We start from the raw sequence: 19,272 nt of genomic DNA, 5'->3' as shown, positions 1-19,272 counted from the left end.
AAAGAGGGAAAGAACCTAATAAGACCAGCAGAGGGAAACGAATAGAAGGGAAGCACAGGGACAAGACATGATAATCAATGACAAAACATGACACCAGTGGTGTAAAGTACTTAAGTAAAAATACTTTAAAGTACTACTTTATTTTACTATTTATATTTTAGCTATTTTATTTACTTTTGATACTTAAGTATATTTAAAACCAAATAATTTTTGACTTTTACTGGGTGACTTTCACTTTTACTACAGTAATTTTCTACTAAGGTATCTTTACTTTTACCCAAGTATTACAATTATGTACTTTTCCCACCACTACAAACCTCAGTAGCCCAACACAGATTGTTGATCAAAACAGACAAGTGAGCAGATCCTGGACACCTTACAACTCATACAAGTGACATTTGAGACCTGAAATATGAATGCTAGGACACTTAATAATTATTTGTAGATCATGTCAGTCTCTCTCTAAAACCACTGTGTTGTAGATTCAGTCTGTGGAAGCCTGGCCAGGCGGCGATGGATGCTCCTCTACACCCTGATGAAGAACTCACGACTGATCCTCCTTTGGAAGAACAGGACCTCCTCCAGTCACACTGACCACCAGGACACTGTGGTCCAAGCCTGGCTGCTGGCCTCTCAGACCGAACAGATGGGACAGGCACCAGAGACGACGGCCACAGCAGTTACATCAGATCAGACTACGACCAATGGGCAGGCATTAACTGACTGATTCTGTTCATGGCTTATACATGCCCAGCCTGAAATAGTCTAGTACAATAATGTGATATAACATTTAGTAGACCTACACACATTTCGAGGACACCTTTATGGCTCATGAGTGCTACATTTGATACCACAGGCCAAGCTCTTACAATGTATTGTTTTGTATGTGATGAATCATGGGAAATGGGGATAACTGGTCAGTTGAACAACTGAAATGTGTCTTCTGCATTTAACCCAACCCCTCTCAATCAGAGAGGTGCCGGGGGTGGCTTAATTGACATCTACATCTTTGGCACCCAGGGAACAGTGGGTTAACTGCCTTGCTCAGGGGCAGAACAACAGGATTCTTACCTTGTCAGCTCGGGGTTTCGATCCAGCAAACTTTCGGTTACTGGCCCAACGCTCTAACCACTAGGCTAATATGATTAACGCATTATACATTCGGAAATACCTACATAATTACTCCTACTGTGAAAAATGATAGGACAAATGGGACAGAGTTATGCTTTTTACCTCATAACGGTCCATTTGTTTTTAGTAGGCCACGTAGCCACAGGAAGTAGAGGTGCTGAGGGTTTTGCAAGCACTCTCTGAAAAATCTGAATAAAAAATATACAGTACCAGTCAAAAGTTTGGACACACCTACTCATTCAAGGGTTTTTCGTAATGTTTTACTATTTTCTACATTGTACATTGTTCTACTATGAAATAACACATGGAATCATGTAGTAACCAAAAAAGTCTTAATTAAACAAATCAAAATATATTTATATTTGAGATTCTTCAAAGTAGCCACCCTTTGCCTTGATGACAGCTTTGCACACTTTTGGCATTCACTCAACCAGCTTCATGAGGTAGTCACCTGGAATGCATTACAATTAACAGGTGTGCTTTGTTAAAAGTTAGTTTGTGGAATTTCATTCCTTCTTAATGCATTTGAGCCAATCAGCTGTGTTGTGGCAAGGTAGGGTTGGTACACAGAAGATAGCCCTATTTGGTAATAGACCAAGTCCATATTATGTCAAGAACAGCTCAAATATGCAAAGAGAAACGATAGTTCATCATTACTTCAAGACGTGAAGGTCAGTCAATGTGGAACATTTCAAGAACAAGTTTCATCAAGTGCAGTCGCAAAAACCATCAAGCGCTATGATGAAACTGGCTCTCATGAGGACCTCTACAGGAAAGGAAGACCCAGAGTTACCTCTGCTGCAGAGGATAAGTTCATTGGAGTTACTAGCCTCAGAAATTGCAGCCCAAATAAATGCTTGACAGAGATCAAGTAACAGACACATCTCAACATCAACTGTTCAGAGGAGACAGCCTGAATCAGGCCTTCATGGTCAAATTGCTGCAAAGAAACCATTTCTAAAGGACACCAATAAGAAGAAGAGACTTGATTGGGCCAAGAAACATGAGCAATAGACATTAGACTGATGGAAATCTGTCCTTTGGTCTGATGAGTCCAAATTGGAGATTTTTAGTTCCAAAAGCTGTCTTTGTGAGACGCAGAGTAGGTGAACGGATGATCTACGCATGTGTGGTTTCCACTGTGAAGCATGGAGGAGGAGGTGTGATGGTGCTTTGCTGGTGACACTGTCTGTGATTTATTTAGAATTCAAGGCACACCTACCAGCATGGCTACCACAGTATTCGGCAGCAATACGCCATCCCATCTGGTTTGCGCATAGTGGGACTATCATTTGTTTTTCAACAGGACAATGACCCAAAACACCTCCAGGCTGTGTAAGGGGTATTTGACCAAGGAGGAGAGTGATGGCCTGTCCTGGCCTCCACAATCACCCGACCTCAACCCAACTGAGATGGTTTGGGATGAGTTGGACCGCAGAGTGAAGGGGAAGCAGCCAACAAGTGCTCAGCATATGTGTGAACTCCATCAAGAATGTTGGAAAAGCATTCCAGGTGAAGCTGGTTGAGAGAATGACACGAGTATGCAAAGCTGTCATCAAGGCAAAGGGTGGCTACCTTGAAGAATCTCAAATATAAAATATATTTTTATTTGTTAAAAAAAAAGTGGTTCGTAAATGATTCCATATGTGTTACTTCATAGTTTTAATGTCTTCACTATTATTCTACAATGTAGAACATTGTAAAAATAAAGAAAACCTATTCACTGAGTAGGTGTATCCAAACTTTTCACTTGTAATGTATATACATTTAAAAAAGGTATTTTTTTTTAAATTCATTTTTCTTCTCACAAAAGTATTGCACTGGGCCTTTACTAGTATTAGCAGACCAATATAGATGTCTGTAGCTCAAGCAACAAAAAAAAAATCAGCATCTCTGCTTTGGCAAAAAAACTAGTTGTATAATTATGAACAGTATCTTGCAGGATTCAATAGTCATTCTAATGGGATACAGAAAGAACAAAACCATGTCCTCACATTAAAGGTGCAAAGTTATGGGCAAAGACACAAAACATTCACATCAAATTAAATATTTTTATTGATTAAATGACATGGAAAACAACGCCTTTTTATGCAGTATTAATTTACCATCCTTACAAACCACTTAAGGTAAATGTACATTGCTGTATTGTACATAGGCTGGTCATTCAGAGTAGCGCAACGGTCTAATGCACTGCATCTCAATGCTTGAGGCGTCATTACAGACACCCTGGTTCGATTCCAGGCTGTATCACAACCGGCTGTGATTGGGAGTCCCATAGAGCAGCGCACAATTAGCCCGGTTTGGTCGGTGTAGGCTGTCATTGTAAATAAGAATTTGTTCTTAACGGACTTGCCTAGTTAAATAAACGTTATTTTAAAAAAAATATATGAATAATATTCATCTAGGTTTGTACCTGTAGACTTTCCATCACCATGAAGAAAAACAATGTACAATACAGTAATTGAGTACATTGAGACATCAAGTGGTTTGTGATAATGTGGCTCAGTTGGTAGAGCATGGCGCTGGCGATGCTAGTGTTGTGGGTTTGAATCCCATGGGGGACCAGTATGAAAATGTATGCACTCACTACTGTAAGTTGCTCTGGATAAGAGTGTCTACGAAAAGGAATGAATAGACCATTTAAGTTTTCACATAGTTAAAAAAAAAACATCACAAAAGTAGGGCGCTGGGCCTTTACTAGTCATGTATTAGCAGACTGATATAGAAGTATTCAGCACCTGCAACAACAACAACAAAAAATCTGCACCCCCAGCTATAGTATGCCACATGTACTGGATATAGGCCACAGTCAAGTGTATTTCAATATGGTTGCATCAATGATTGTAATTGAGTATCTTTGACTTGAAAATAAATAATTACATTTATGTAAATGTCTTACAATAAAATAAATCACATATTTACTAAACGCTGCGGTGATTACTAATAATTATTACATTAACCACCTGAACTTGAGGGCACGTGTGCGACCCGCACGCGAACGTTAATTAGAAAACAGTTCTGAGGAGGCAGTGACCCAGCAAAGATTGTTAATTGATTGAAGCTAATAACAGTCCCAGGTAATCAGTATTGCTAATCAGCCAATATGAAATAGAAAGTATTATACGTCCTTGGACTTTTAATAATATCCATGTAGCTAACGTTAGTTTGAAGCCTGGATACTTTCGTTACAATAACTTCCAGTGAACTTGCCAGCTAAAGCTAGTTAACGTTAGCAGACGTTGGCTAGCTAGCTATCATGTTTTAGCCAACAACGTTAAGGCACTATAGCATATTCGTAGACAGTATTATAGTGCAAGGACTGACATTGGATACACAGTAGCTCAGGACAATGGATGTTTATAGGAAAAGTTACTTTGAAAAACATGTTTGACCGCCCAAAGATCGGCGGCCTCGCATGACAAGTGCCACACTAACGTTATTCATCCAGTTCAACCTACAATCGAAGCAAACTTTTGTAACCTCTCTAAACATCTCTGCTGCAGTCTGTACTTTTGTTTAGTTGGCTAACAACAAACACTGGGAAGCTGTAGCCTAAGTGGGCAACCGTATAGCTAGCTAGTTGAGTTGGTTATATCTAGGCAACGGTAACTTATCCGTAGCTCAAGTATTTAAGTTTGCTAGCATATGTCTCAGTAGTTGAGGCCTTGGTAAGTGTGTATAATTGTGTGTTTGGTGACTGTAGAACATAACTGACTTGACTATCTAGCGCAATGATTGGACATTCATTCTAGTCATCATTTAAGTTGGCTCCATTTGTTTATTTGTATTTAAGAAGGAACAAAATGGCGCTGCAATACAAAGTAGTTAACGGGACTAATTTTGGGTTGACACTGACAGCAGTCTTCATTATGTTCCTGACCAGGTGTCAGGATGTCTGACGATCTGATGAAGAAGATGCTCCGGGCTGTCCTCCAGGCCAATAAGAACGGGGTGTCCATCACGCGGTTGCAGGGGGAATACAGGTCGCTGACGGGGGAGTTCATCCCTGACCGAAAGATGGGTTACCCATCACTGGAGTGCTTCCTCCGCAGTATCCCCTCCGTGGTCAGGATAGAGAATCGCATGGGGGAGGTAAGGCCTACCTCCAAATAAACGGGCGGCTGGTAGCCTAGTGATTAAAAGCACTGGGCGGCTGGTAGCCTAGTGATTAAAAGCACTGGGCCAGTAACCGAAAGGTCGCTGGTTTGAATCCCCGAGCCGACTAGGTGTGAAATCTGCCTGTGCCCCGCAGGAGCAAGCAGCATATCAATTATACCAGCCGGTTCCTTTTCTATTGGCCACTTTCCTTTTAAATCTATGAAGGGAAGTGAAGACGTGCACATTTCAGGAGGAAGGACATATTTGGAGTTTGAGGAGAGTTGAGCTAGTCAGATTGAGGTTTTAAGCCAATATGTGTCACTTTGTATGAGCTTGTACTCTCTATATTTCTCCTGTAGATAATGTGCTTTGCTGCAGTCTGTCAAGAAACGGCCCACATCGCTCAGCTGGTCGCCCGTCAGAAGTCCAGCAAGCGGGCACCTGGCAGATCCCAGATGCTGAACTGTCGGATGAGGTCGAAATTGGCTTCAAATTTTGTGTTCTATGGTAGGTCTCGTCTGTCCTTGTCCCAGTCTGTGTCATCTGAGAATGGCTCTTTTCTGAATGTGTCTTTCCTCGATGGCCCAGTTTACTATTCCTTTGAGAACTTGAATTTCAACAAAAAGTTAAGTATAAGGGCCTTTCAGACCAAAATTGTATTCCTCTCACTCCTGATTCTTTGCACATATGAATCAAATCAGTGAGTGAAAAAGTGAAGCAGGATGCTATCATCACTGACATCTACCTCTTCCATCTCTCCCCTCATCTCCAGAGACGCCTCGGACGTCCCTGCGTCAGCCCGACCGTGCTCAAGTGCGCTCTGGCTGGAGCCAGCCTTACACCTCCATGGGACCCTCACGGCCACGAAGCTACAACACCTGTGGAGGCTTCAGTGCTGGGGGAGACATCAGGAAGATGTACAGCCAGCATGACGAGCGGGCCAACCCCCCTGCTCCGGCACCGCAGAGTCAGAACAGGGAGTCCATCACTCAGGTGAAACCGAGTGAGAGGTGAGTGGAAGGAACACATGCTTTAGTATGAGAGGTGTGGAGGGCATTAACACACACCAATGTGTAAGGTGTAGGTGGTTTGTGACGTTATACCGTTTTCAATGTCATTTTATGTAATGTTATTGACAAATGTCTTCTCTGCATTCAAATAGTACCACCAGATGTTACTATCCCTCTATCTTTCTTCAGACCAGTCAAGAAATGTACCTTTTCTTCTAGACTGGTGAAAGAAGTCAACCATCACATTTCAATTACCACCCAAAAAGCTCCTGGTAAGTCTCAAGTGGGACCCACCTTTCTCCAGTTGGAGATTTGGCTAATTGCATGACAGCAGATTCATAGTGGAGATTTTGTCTGAAATCCCAGACTAAGAGTATTTCTCCTAGGAAGTCTATGCTATGTCTCCCTCTAGAGGGCATCTGGTTAGTGTCCTCTGAACACTTTAGTGGTGGTAGTGTTACTGTACAAAACATTTGAAAACGTTTTCACCCTACTGAACATGACTGTAGCTGGTATACTATGTATTAATAACATGCCATCGTTTCATCCTATTTCCCAGCTCTCGCCATTACCATCAGTAACGTCTCTCCTCCGACGCCCAAAGCCTTTCAGCCGGGAGGCTACAACCCCCAGGTGGTGCAGAGTCAGATCTCTGAGGTGCTGAAGAAGTACTGCAGTGGTCTGTGGCTCTCCAAGCTGCCCTCTGTGTACCGGGACATGCACAAKCAGGACCTACCTGGCCAAGCAGTCATAGACCTGGAGAACTGGACACACATCTGCTCAGTAAGTATCTAGTGGAAAATCATATTKTCTTTGTTTCCCTTCTATCAGCAACAAAATGAATTTTTTTGAGATGATAGAATAGTTACCACTCATTTTCCCCCCACATATTTACAGAACATTAGAAAGTCGCACTGTTTTACTGTAGTGTTTTATGTACTTTAAAAATTCACTTTGATGCATCAAGTGACACTTTGTGTTTCAGGTTGAGAAGCCTGTTAGTACCAATCGAGCAGATAGGCTGGTCTACCCCCCTCAGCCCAAACCCCCCAGCCCTGCTCTCTCACCAGTCAAACCTCCAACGGCTCCTTATACAGTAAAACCAGCCACAACCCTCCTAGCCAAACCCATCACTACCGCTCCAGTCAAACCAGTCACTGCCAACCCAGTGAAACTGGCCCCTCTATTCTTCTCACCGAGGAACCCCTCCTTGAACCAGAGTCAGACCTTGCCCACTCCACCGGCCCCCTCTTCGAAGCACTCCCCGACCCATACCCCCACCTCTCCAACTGCCCCCTCTACCTTGTGGAAGCCCTCTCCTTCCCACCTACTCCCTATGCCCACCTGTAATTTGTGGAGACCCTCCCCTACTTCCACCTCGCCCTCATGGAAGCCAACAACTAACCCCACCTCCCCTACTCCCACCTCCCCTACTCCTCCCTTCCTCACCTCCCCCACATGGTTGGCCTCCCCTACCCCTACCCCCACCACCCCAATCCCCCTCTCCCCTACAGCGGTGAGCATCCCTGCGGAGGCGCGCCTCAGACTGAAGGAGCTGCTGTCTAAATACAGCCATGGCCTGTGGGCCCACGCCCTCCCCAAGCTCTACCAGGAGACCTTCAAGGTCCCCTTCCCAGAGGACATCCTGGCCAACCTGTCTCTCTTACTAGACATCTGCACCATGGAGTACCCCATGTCCGACAACAAGAAGAAGGCCATCCTCTACGGCCCCACCGCCGAGTACAAGGCCAAGGTAGGGCTGCCTGTTCCACTCCAGAAATGTTATTTCATTTATTAATTGTTTATTCGGGAGATCATATATCGGAGTCATTTCTGATTCCTCGATTCGGGAATCGACTCTTGAAATTGATTCCCTCCCAAACAACATGTGCCGGGTCCAATAGAAGAAACTGGTGGAGAACACATTGGCACAACTGTAATAAGGTGTGTTGTTTGGACATGCAGGTGAGCAGCACCCCGTCTTCTCCGTCGGGTTATAAGCTCAACAGCACCCCCATGGTTCCTCCTCTGCTGCTCCCCAAGGAGGAGTTCCCCTCAGTGCTGGTGGTGGAGGCAAGCAGCACCGACCAGGTCATCCTCAGGTAGCTTATTTCTTTGGTCATTTTACTATTTATTTTGAGAAATTGCTGGTCAAATTTAAGGGGACTTAAAAAAAACAAAAAATGTATGTCTTCGACATTGCAATTTCGGGGGCATTTCATTAACTTTTCAGGGCATTTTGCAGCCTTAAGCCTCTAATTTCCTGTTTAGAAGATTCCCTCCCCTGCAATATTTCCTGCTGCTTCTGGAAATCCTCCAACCTGGATTTCAGAAAAACCTGAAAATGTTGGGAATTTCCCTCTTCTTACTCAGGTACATAGGCGAGGGCTACTCTCAGGCCCTGGAGACAATGGAGGAATCCATGAGTACCGTCTACAGCCAGCTCAGCGCTCAGAGGCTCCTCCCCTTCCCCTCGACTGGTGAACTGGCGGCCGTCAAAGTGGAGGTGGGCGAGGAGGTCGTCAGGGCCCAGGTCTGTGAGGTCATGACCGACAAAGTCAAGGTAAGGACAGTCTTGGAGAGGCAAGCTCAATGGAGAATCTCCATTGAAAGTTCTGTTTAGTCCAGAACTAGGCTTAACCGGTGTCTAGGAAATCTCCCCTATATGTTTGTGAAGCGCTGCAGGGAACTGAGCCAAAACACGATTAGGTGGTGAAAAGTTGAACAAACATTGGCCTAGTGGTTAGAGCGTTGGACTAGTAACCGAAAGGTTGCAAGATCAAATCCCCGAGCTGACAAGGTACAAATCGGTAGTTCTGCCCCTGAACAAGGCAGTTAACCCACTATTCCTAGGCCGTAATTGAAAATAAGAATTTGTTCTTAACTGACTTGCCTAGTTAAATAAAGGTAAAATAAAACATTTAAATGCAGTAGAAAGAGAAGTGTGTGGTAGTGGGTTAGAAGGGCCTCATGAGGATACTTTTCTGCCAACTCTAGTTGGATTTTAAAGTATAGTGTGAAAAATAATAATCATGAGAAGCAGGAAATAATGAGGATGTTTTATTGGCCATTCCTATGCTAGACTTAGTTACAGGTGTCCAGTCCACATCACCTACATGGCCCTGTGTTTAACCAGATTTGTCGACCCTCAGGTGTTTTAAGTGGACCACTAGCCCAGTAACCAGCCGTGCAGGTGTACTACTAGAAGACTGTACCTTGTATGTTTTCAGTCCACAGAAAGTTCAAGGCCCTGTTTATAACCAGACTGTGTTGTTGTTGCTCTACAGGTGTACTACGTGGACCATGGCTTCTCTGAGGTCCTCAGTAGAACCAAACTACTGGAGCTGCAGAAAGACTTCCTCAAGCTGCCCTTCCAGGCGACTACCTGTACACTAGCTGGTAACCAAGTTCAACTCCCATTTCCCCATCTCTTCTGAGCATCGCAACTATAGTGTGTCCATGAAAATAATTAGTTTGTGTGATGGAGAATACAAGCAGTTAGCTAAATGTAATGTTCATTTACACATGTCACTACAGTTAGTGGTATTCCACGTTCTGGTGTGTTTAATCTGCTGTCTTTGTCCTTTAGGGATCCTCTCAGATCTAAGTACCTCGGGGTCGTAATATGGAGCAAGAGGTTCATTTTAATCGCTCTCGCTCTTTTTCCATCTCTCTTTCTCTCCCATCTTTCTCGCTCTTTTCTCGCTCTCCCTCACGCTGCTGTCACCATCTTTCTCCCTCTCTGCATCTCCCTCTCTGCGTCTCCCTCTCTGTGTGTAGGTCTGGAGCAGTTCAGCTCGGAGCTCTCTGTGCTGCAAACGCTGGAGTCCCTGGCCGTAGGTAAGATCCTCCTGGTGGAGTTGCTGCAGCACGACGCTGACCCGCCCCAGGTGGTGCTCTACGACACGTCGCACGATGATGAGGTCAACATCAACGCTGTATGCCTCAAGGCTCTGCAGGACAAGGCCATGGAGAACCCTTTACAGGTTGTTATAGGTTTTCTAGAGTATCCATTTTTCCTTTCAATGCACATTTGATCAATTTGCATGGAAAGGATGCGCACAGATGGCATGCTGGGAGCAGCACAGGGTCAGCCTTGGACTGGGGCACATTTCCGGGTTAATGGCCTTGTTCTATGGCACACCGGCAGTAGGTAGCACATGCAATATTGTGTTCTGTCCTTCGTCCATCTGAAATGCATGCGTACCCATCCTGTTTTCTCTTGCCGTGTTAAGTAATCTACCTCAATCTCACTGTAATGAGGGTTTATTCTCAGTTAGGCGTTCATGAATACGTAGTGCCATGTTGTCCCTTATTTCTTAAGTATGGAGTTTGAATGCGTCTGTGGTTTCTCCTCCAGGTCAACAGTACCTAAACTCAGCAAAAAAGAAACGTCCTCTCACTGTCAACTGTGTTTATTTTCAGCAAACGTGTAAATATTTAACATGTGTAAATATTTGTATGAACATAACAAGATTCAACAACTGAGACATAAACTGAACAAGTTCCACAGACTAACAGAAATTGACAGACTAACAGAAATTGAATAATGTGTCTCTGAACAAAGAGGGGGGGGGGGGGGTCAAAATCAAAAGTAGCTGTCAGTATCTGGTGTGGCCACCAGCTGCATTAAGTACTGCAATGCATCTCCTCCTCATGGACTGCACCAGATTTGCCAGTTCTTGCTGTGAGATGTTACCCCACTCTTCCACCATGGCACCTGCAAGTTCCCGGACATTTCTGGGGGAAATGGCCATAGCCCTCACCCTCCGATCCAACAGGTCCCAGACGTGCTCAATGGGATTGAGATCCGGGCTCTTCGCTGGCCATGGCAGAACCCTGACATTCCTGTCTTGCAGGAAATCACGCACAGAACGAGCAGTATGGCTAGTGGCATTATCATGCTGGAGGGTCATGTCAGGATGAGCCTGCAGGAAGGGTACCACATGAGGGAGGAGGATGTCTTCCCTGTAATGCACTGCGTTGAGATTGCCTGCAATGACAACAAGCTCAGTCCGATGATGCTGTGACACACCGCCCCAGACCATGACGGACCCTCCACCTCCAAATCGATCCCGCTCCAGAGTACAGGCCTCGGTGTAACGCTCATTTCTTTGACGATAAACACAAATCCGACCATCACCCCTGGTGAGACAAACCCGCGACTCGTCAGAGAAGAGCACTTTTTGCCAGTCTTGTCTGGTCCAGCGACGGTGGGTTTGTGCCCATAAGCGACGTTGCCGGTGATGTCTGGTGAGGTCCTGCCTTACAACAGGCTTACAAGCCCTCAGTCCAGCCTCTCCCAGCCTATTGCGGACAGTCTGAGCACTGATGGAGGGATTGTGCGTTCCTGGTGTAACTCGAGCAGTTGTTGCCATCCTGTACCTGTCCCACAGGTGTGATGTTCGAATGTACCGATCCTGTGCAGGTGTCGTTACACGTGGTCTGCCACTCCGAGGACGATCAGCTATCCGTTCTGTAGCGCTGTCTTAGGCGTCTCACAGTACGGACATTGCAATTTATTGCCCTGGCCACATCTGCAGTCCTCATGCCTCCTTACAGCATGCCTATGGCACGTTCACGCAGGGACCCTGGGCATCTTTCTTTTGGTGTTTTTCCGAGTTAGTAGAAAGGCCTCTTTAGTGTTCTAAGTTTTTATAACTGTGACCTTAATTGCCTACTGTCTGTAAGCTGTTAGTGTCTTAATGACTGTTCCACAGGTGCATGTTCATTAATTGTTGATGGTTCATTGAACAAGCATGGGGAACAGTGTTTGAACCCTTTACAATGAAGAAATGTGAAGTTATTTGGATTTTTATGAATTATCTTTCAAAGACAAGGTCCTGAAAAAGGGATGTTTCTTTTTTTGCTGAGTTTATATCAATGTGTCTGGTTTCTCCTCCAGGTCAACAGTACCTATATGAATGTGTCTGTGACCAACGTGTGTTCTGACGGAACCATCTTCTGCCAGCTGCCCTCCCGAGGTCGGGTCAAGCTCAACGAGATCCTGGATAAGATCGAGGCCTTCTTCATAACCCAGGTACATGAAGACAGTTAGGATAGTCACACCATTCTTTTTTTGGGGGGGCAAATTGCTGTTACACACATATAGCCTAATAATGTAATGGGATTTACAATATGTTGTTGATCGTCTCTTTGCCAGGTGACGTCAGAGTCTCTGGTGTCCATTCCGTTCTGTGGGAAGTGCTGCCTGGCCCGGTACAAAGGAAGGTGGTCCAGAGTAGAGGTAGGAGACTGTAGAGAATAAACTACATGGAAGGAACACTTATCCCAATGGGATGTTCTTTGACAATACATCTTTTCACCCCAAAATAAATGAATAGTGAAATCTAATGCATTTCAAACCAATTCTCTCCTTTGTTATATTCTGTGCTATGCTTGCTTTTACCAAACAGTATGTCTGTGTATCCCTGTCAGATCACCAACCTCCATGGTAGCAGAGTGCTAGATATCAAATTTGTGGACCTGGGAGTCCCGGCCTCTGTAGAGGTCATAGAGCTGAGAGAGATCCCTCCTCCGTTCCTGCACGAGCTCATGGTCATCCCACCACAGGTCGGACGGAAAGACCCCTGGCTTTATTGATGATTGATCCCTTGTGTTGTCTCCTGTTGTCTGATGTACAATTTGCGATAGGTTATCTGTACACCATGCGTTCCTGTACTTTGACGCAAGCAAATGTCCCTATGCGATACTAAAGTATACTACTCTCTTCCTAGGCGATCAAGTGTTGTCTGGCAGAGCTGGAGGTGGGGGTCTGGACTCCTGAGGCTGTTCTCTGGCTTAGAGGTGCTGTACTCAACTCTATGGACTGTAGCATGAAGGTACGTCAATCACAAACACAGATCCAATTAAAGTATATACAGTGCATTCGGAAAGTATTCAGATCCCTTCACTTTGTCCACATTTTGTTACATTACAGCCTTATTCAAAAATGGATTAAATTGTTTTTTTCCCTCATCAATCTACACACAATATCCCATAATGATAAAGCGAAAACAGTTTTTCTGTGTGCAAATTTATTTAAAAAATACACACCTTATTTACATAAGTATTCAGATGCTTTGCTATGAGACTTGACATTGAGTTCAGGTGCATCCTGTTTCCATTGATCATCCTTGAGATGTTTCTACAACTTGATTGGAGTACACCTGTGGTAAATTAAATTGATTGGACATGATTTGGAAAGGCACACACTTGTCTATATGAGGTCCCACAGTTGACCGTGCATAACAGAGCAAAAACTAAGCCATGAGGTCGAAGGAATTGTCCGTAGCGCTCCGAGACAGGATCGTGTCGAGGCATTGAATGTCCCCAAGAACACAGTGGCCTCCATCATCCTTCAATGGAAGAAGTTTGGAACCACCAAGACTCTTCCTAGATCTGTCCGCCCAGCCAAACTGAGCAATTGGGGGAGAAGGGCCTTGGTCAGTGAGGTGACCAAGAATCCAATGGTCACTCTGACAAAGCTCTAGAGTTCCTCTGTGGGGATTGGGTTGTCCTTCTGGAAGGTTCTCATCTCTGCAGTACTCTATCAATCAGGCCTTTATCATAAAGTGGCCAGACAGAAGCCAGTCTTCAGTATTTCAAAATAAAATAAAAAAGTGTTTTTGATGTGTCATTATGGGGTATTGTGTGTAGATTCAGGGAAAAACAGCTACTATTTAATCAATTTTATAATAAGGCTGTAACGTAACAAAAAGTGAAGCGGTCTGAATACTTCCCGAATGCTCTGTATCAACTGTTTTTGTACTGCAGGTGTGGTAACGGCTAGCTGAACAGAATGTTCAGAATGTATTTTGGGAGGAAACTGCAGTCGGCACACTTTTAAACAAAGAACTATTGAATTTGCTTGCCTCGAGCAGCAATATATAATGCTTGAAAAATTGACGCATAGACAGACGAGAGTTGATGAGACATTAGAAGCAGGTGTGATCCACAGCTGCCGAAATGAAAGAATTTTGGCACAGAGTTGTCCTCATTAGCATAGCTTTCAGAAGCTACAAACTGAAAGTAGGCACACTGGAATGTCGAACTTGTGAAGCATAAAATAAAATAAAAATGGACATGAAAGGCTCTAACTTGGACTGATTTTTAACCCTCTCTTCACCTATATATAAAAGCACTTTGTAAAGGAAAAAGCTTCATAAAATGAACGATTGATTTTCCTTCTGTACTATTAGATCTTCAAGCTTTCTAACTCTCCTTTGCGCTGTAGCTCTCCAAGCTGAACTTTAGAATTAAATGTTATTGATTCTCCTATGTCATGTCCATCTCCAAGAAATTTTCAACCCTCTCCTTTTCTATAGATCTCGACGCTGGACGAGACCAAGCTGGTGCACATCTACCTGTTTACCTCTGACTCCCAGGATGTCACCAACAGTGTTAACCACCAGATGGCGACCTCTGACCTATGGAAGCAACCCGGACCCCAGAAGGACGGCCTCCCTACCCCCAGTTTCCTCGACACCGTGGTCACCAACATGGTGGATCAGCTTACCCTCGACAGCCCAGCCTGCAGCCCTATCCCTGTCTCCACCAACACCCCCAGCCCTCTGGATGGTGCCGGGGACACCTCAAACCCCACTTTGGTCACCTCCGCTTGGGGAGAGAAGCAGCTGGTGCTGCCCCCTCTCTTGGAGCTTCCCCAGGCGGGCCAGAACATGGACGTCTACGTGTCTGTGGCCTGTCACCCGGGACACTTTGTGCTGCAGCCATGGCAGGTAACCAGTTCAAGAGAGCTGCCAAGGGCTGCATCCCAAATGGCACCCTATTCCCTACATGGTGCACTACATTTGCACAAAAGTAGCACACTATGTAAGGAAAAGGGTGCCATTTGGGATTCTGCAGAGAAATGGTTAACTTCTTATGGGCAAGTGGGACGATAGCGTCCCACCTGGCCAACATCCGGTAAAATTGCAGAGCGCGAAATTCAAATTACAGAAWRATAKATATTTAACWTTCATYAAAWRACAAGTGTDATACATCAAAATAAAGCTTAACTTCTTGTTAATCCAGCCGCTGTGTCAGATTTCAAAAGGGCTTTACGGCGAAAGCACACTGTGCGATTATCTGAGGACAGCGCCCCGCATACAAAAGCATGAAAAACATATTTCAACCAGGCAGGTGCGCCACGAAAGTCAGAAATAGCGATATAATAAATGCCTTACCTTTGATCTTCTTCTGTTGGCACTCCAAAAGGTCCCAGTTATATCACAAATGGTCCTTTTGTTCGATAATGTCCTTTATATACATAAAAACTAAAAAAGCTGGCGCGCTTCAGTCAATAATCCACCCAGTTTCCCTCCATCAAAATGCATACAAAATTAATCTCAAACGTTACTAATAAACTTTTCCAAACAAGTCAAACAACGTTTATAATCAAACCTTAGGTACCCTAATACGTTAATAAACGATGAAATTTAAGACGGAGAATTGTTATTGTCTTTACCGGAGAAAAATACCAAAGAACGCGCTTGGAAACACTACCGCCAAAATGGGAGCCACCTAGAAAAACTACAATTTCTGGCTAATTTTTCCAAAAACCAGCATGAAACTCTTTCTAAAGACTGTTGACATCTAGTGGAAGTCGTAGGAACTGCAATCTGGGAGGATTTCGCCTTAAAATAAAAGTGACAGCCATTGAAAACAGTGGTAGGCTGAATTTCTTTAATTTTGGGGGGGATGGTTTGTCCTCGGGGTTTCGCCTGCCATATCAGTTCTGTTATACTCACAGACATAATTTTAACAGTTTCAGAAACTTTAGAGTGTTTTCTATCCAAATCTACCGATTTTATATGCATATCCTAGCTTCTGTGCCTGAGTAACAGGCCGTTTACTTTGGGCACGCTTTTCATCCGGATGTGAAAATACTGCCCCCTACCCAAGAGAGGTTAATGGAGTAGCTTAGTCTTTAGACATTGATTTTGTTTGGTCTTGGTGATCATGTGTGTCTGTATTGTTGAACTCGCGTGACAGGGATTTCTCTGCCAATGAAATCCTCGGGAGGGCCGCCCGAAGTGCAAACTGTAAAAAAAATATTGCTTTCAGTGTGAACTAAGACGACTAAAACCACAAAGTATGTAGAAAAGATAATGGTGCTATATATTTTTGGGGGATATAATCTTTGAGTACTGACAATCCCCTAAATAAAAGCTAGACAGGGAGAATTGAAAGTTAAAACAACAATGAATATAGCTGTATATATTTTGTTTGTCCAAATGAACACCATATTAGCCATGATTTTTCTTTTTGAATTACAGGTAATTAGCTTTAAAACAGCCCAAAAAATATTTTAGCTCTGTGGCAGAATATGTATAATTGCATGAAATTTGTAGTAAACTGCAATATTTCTCTCAGCTGCATGGAAAAATGTATAGAATTGCAGGAAATTTGCTTTAAAACTGCAAAAATGTCTCCACTCCATGGACAAATGTTAGAAAATGTCAGCCAGGCAGACCACGCCCCCCCCTGACACGCTCAACACCTAAGCCGCTTTTTTTATCCAGAATAAACCTGCATGGCTGAGGCAACTATGTACACTGAACAAAATATATACGCAACATGTAAAGTGTTGGTCCCATGTTTCATGAGCTGAAATAAGATCCCAGAAATGTTGCATACGCAAAAAAAAGCTTACTTCTCTCAAATTTTGTGCACAAATTTGTTTACATCCCTGTTAGTGAGCCTTTCTCCTTTGCCATGATAATCTACCTGACAGAGGTGGCATATCAAGAAGCTGATTTAAACAGCATGATCATTACACAGGTCCACCTTGTTCAGGGGGACAATGAAAGGCCACTCTAAAAGGTGCAGTTTTGTCACAACACAATGCCACAGAAGTGTCAAGTTTTGAGGGAACGTGCAATTGGCACACTGACTGCAGGAATTCTCTGGTGCTGTTACTAGGGAATTTAATTTTAGTTTCTCTACCATAAGCTGCCTCAAATGTTGTTTTAGAGAATTTGGCAGTACGTCCAACCGGCCTCACAACCGCAGACCACGTGTGTGGTGTGGGGGCGAGCGGTTTTCTGATAATGTTGTGAACAGAGTACCCCATGGTGGGGTTATAGTATGGGCAGGGACAACGAACACAATTGCATTTTATCCATGGCAATTTGAATGCACAAAAATACTGTGACGAGATCCTGAGGCCCTTTTTTTTTTTTTTTTTTGGCATCTGACCAATCAATGCATATCTGTATTCCTAGTCATGCGAAATCCATAGATTAGGGCCTAATGAATTTATTTAAATTGACTGATTTTCCTCATATGAACTGTAACTCTTGCATGTTGTGTTCAGTATATTTGAAATGTGTCAAATCAAACTCAGGACCTGTACAAGCTGGTGGTGCTGATGGGAGAGATGGTCCTTTACTACAACCAGAGGGAGGAGACGCCGGGGCCCGGAGATGTACAGAAAGGAGAGGTCTACGCCGCCAAGGTGGACCATAAGTGAGTGGACAGATTAAGTTTTGGAGGCCTCCACAGTTTTGGTTTTATACAAAGGTTGACTTCATCGTGTTTTTAGTCCTAGATGATTTATGGGTTTTGTGTTGTTTTCACATGGCTGAGGCAACTATATCAACTTGAAATGTGTCAAATAAATGCATGAATGTTTCGTTCACCCTTTTCCCTCGTAGTTGACTCTGTTGGTCAAGGGTGTTCTCTCCAACCGCCTGGGGTCTGTGTATAACCTCTGACCTCTCTCTGTGCCCACAGTTGGCACCGTGTGCTGGTGAGTAGGGTTCTGTCCAGTGGCCTGGTGTCTGTGTACGAGCTGGACTATGGTAAACACGAACTGGTTAGCTGCACCCTGCTCCAGCCCCTCATCGAGTCGTTCAGACAGCTGCCCTTCCAGGGAATCACTGCACAACTGGCTGGTGAGTACTGGACAATGGGTAATACTGTGCATATAATGAATGTGTGTCGAGGACATGCAATTCTGTTGGAATAGTCTGACTGGTGACTTGTAGTTTATCAAAAGTGTATTTCTATCATGTTGACCTCTAACATCTGCTATCTTGAACACTTCTTGCAAAAAACACAAACAAAAAAAAGACAATCAGACAAACCTGGATAAATAAAGATTTAATAAAATCAAATAACCCCTCTTCCCTCCCCAGGTGTGGAGCAGTGTGTGTGGTCGGAGGCGGCGTCCATTGTGTTCCGGAACCACGTAGAGAAGAAGCCCCTGGTGGCCCAGGTGGAGTGTGTGGTGGAGGCGGAGCTTCCCTGGGACAGGAAGGTGATTGATTTATTGAATTTATTTGAGAATGATAAAAAATACATATAGCCAGTAGCAACATAAATTTCAAAAAGGAAAACAGTCACTGGTTGCCTCTGAAATGGCACCCTATTCCTTACATAGTGCGCTGCTTTTGACCAGTGCCCGTTTCAGACAACCAGAGCCCCCATGGGCCCTGGTCAAAAGCAGTGCACTACATAGGGAATCGGGTGCCATTTTGAATGCAAACACTGGCTTATTTCCGTTGTGCTCCAAGGTGATAGTGTACCTGGTGGACACTTCTCGGGAGGAGACAGACATCTGGGTCCACAACATCATGGCTGACTTCCCAGAGGAACAGAGTACCGCCCCGTAGAACCGGACTGGACAGACAGACCACATAAGACTGTTGAGGTATCCTTATACCACACAGGTAGAACTCTGCCAGAATCTATCACATATGCTGAAATGATGCACACCACTGGCTGTAGCATATAACTGTTGGTATCCCGTTCACTTATTCCACAGGTCACAAAGATCTTCCAGAGTGTCTCAGGTCATTGGGTAGCCTGCATTTATGCAGGCGCTCGGTCTATTAGCTTAGCACTGTGTGAAGCATAGAACTGTGATTTTTCTTATCGTATGGGGGGACGAATCTATTTGCAGTGTTGTGTGTGTGTATACAGAGAAAGGGATTAAACAACAGTACCCACCCCATCAATCACCTTAGCAGGGTATGTTGTTCAAGTGTAATATAAAAAAAGTGTCCTTTATCGTTCAGTTTCAATC

The 19,272-nt window shown here is 44.2% G+C and overlaps 1 protein-coding gene and 1 pseudogene across 3 annotated transcripts; both read left to right on the top strand.

Moving 5' to 3' along the window:
- LOC111971282 (stimulated by retinoic acid gene 6 protein-like) overlaps positions 1-1,486 on the top strand; it is a 17,685-nt pseudogene extending 16,199 nt beyond the window's left edge.
- Positions 1,487-4,120: 2,634 nt separating this feature from the next.
- Positions 4,121-18,866, top strand: LOC111971600 (tudor domain-containing protein 7B-like). Of its 3 annotated transcripts, none has more exons than XM_023998455.2 (20): positions 4,121-4,208; positions 5,015-5,223; positions 5,589-5,736; positions 6,002-6,239; positions 6,459-6,511; positions 6,799-7,022; positions 7,225-7,992; positions 8,205-8,341; positions 8,613-8,802; positions 9,527-9,638; positions 10,020-10,225; positions 12,145-12,279; positions 12,403-12,486; positions 12,678-12,812; positions 12,977-13,081; positions 14,567-14,980; positions 17,590-17,711; positions 17,979-18,139; positions 18,383-18,504; positions 18,761-18,866. In XM_023998455.2, exons 2-20 carry the CDS (start codon positions 5,023-5,025, stop codon positions 18,857-18,859), a joined length of 3,654 nt encoding a protein of 1,217 aa, XP_023854223.1. In that variant the 5' UTR covers positions 4,121-4,208; positions 5,015-5,022; the 3' UTR covers positions 18,860-18,866. The 3 variants fall into 3 exon arrangements, with proteins under 3 accessions (XP_023854223.1, XP_023854221.1, XP_023854222.1); XM_023998453.3 differs by having other exon boundaries at positions 6,429-6,511; XM_023998454.2 differs by lacking the exon at positions 4,121-4,208 and adding an exon at positions 4,247-4,799 and having other exon boundaries at positions 6,429-6,511.
- The last annotated feature ends 406 nt before the right edge of the window (positions 18,867-19,272 follow it).

This window comes from Salvelinus sp. IW2-2015, linkage group LG13 (assembly GCF_002910315.2).
Source record: "Salvelinus sp. IW2-2015 linkage group LG13, ASM291031v2, whole genome shotgun sequence".
Taxonomy (NCBI): Eukaryota; Metazoa; Chordata; class Actinopteri; order Salmoniformes; family Salmonidae; genus Salvelinus; species Salvelinus sp. IW2-2015.
This window is presented reverse-complemented; position numbering and strand designations above follow the sequence as displayed.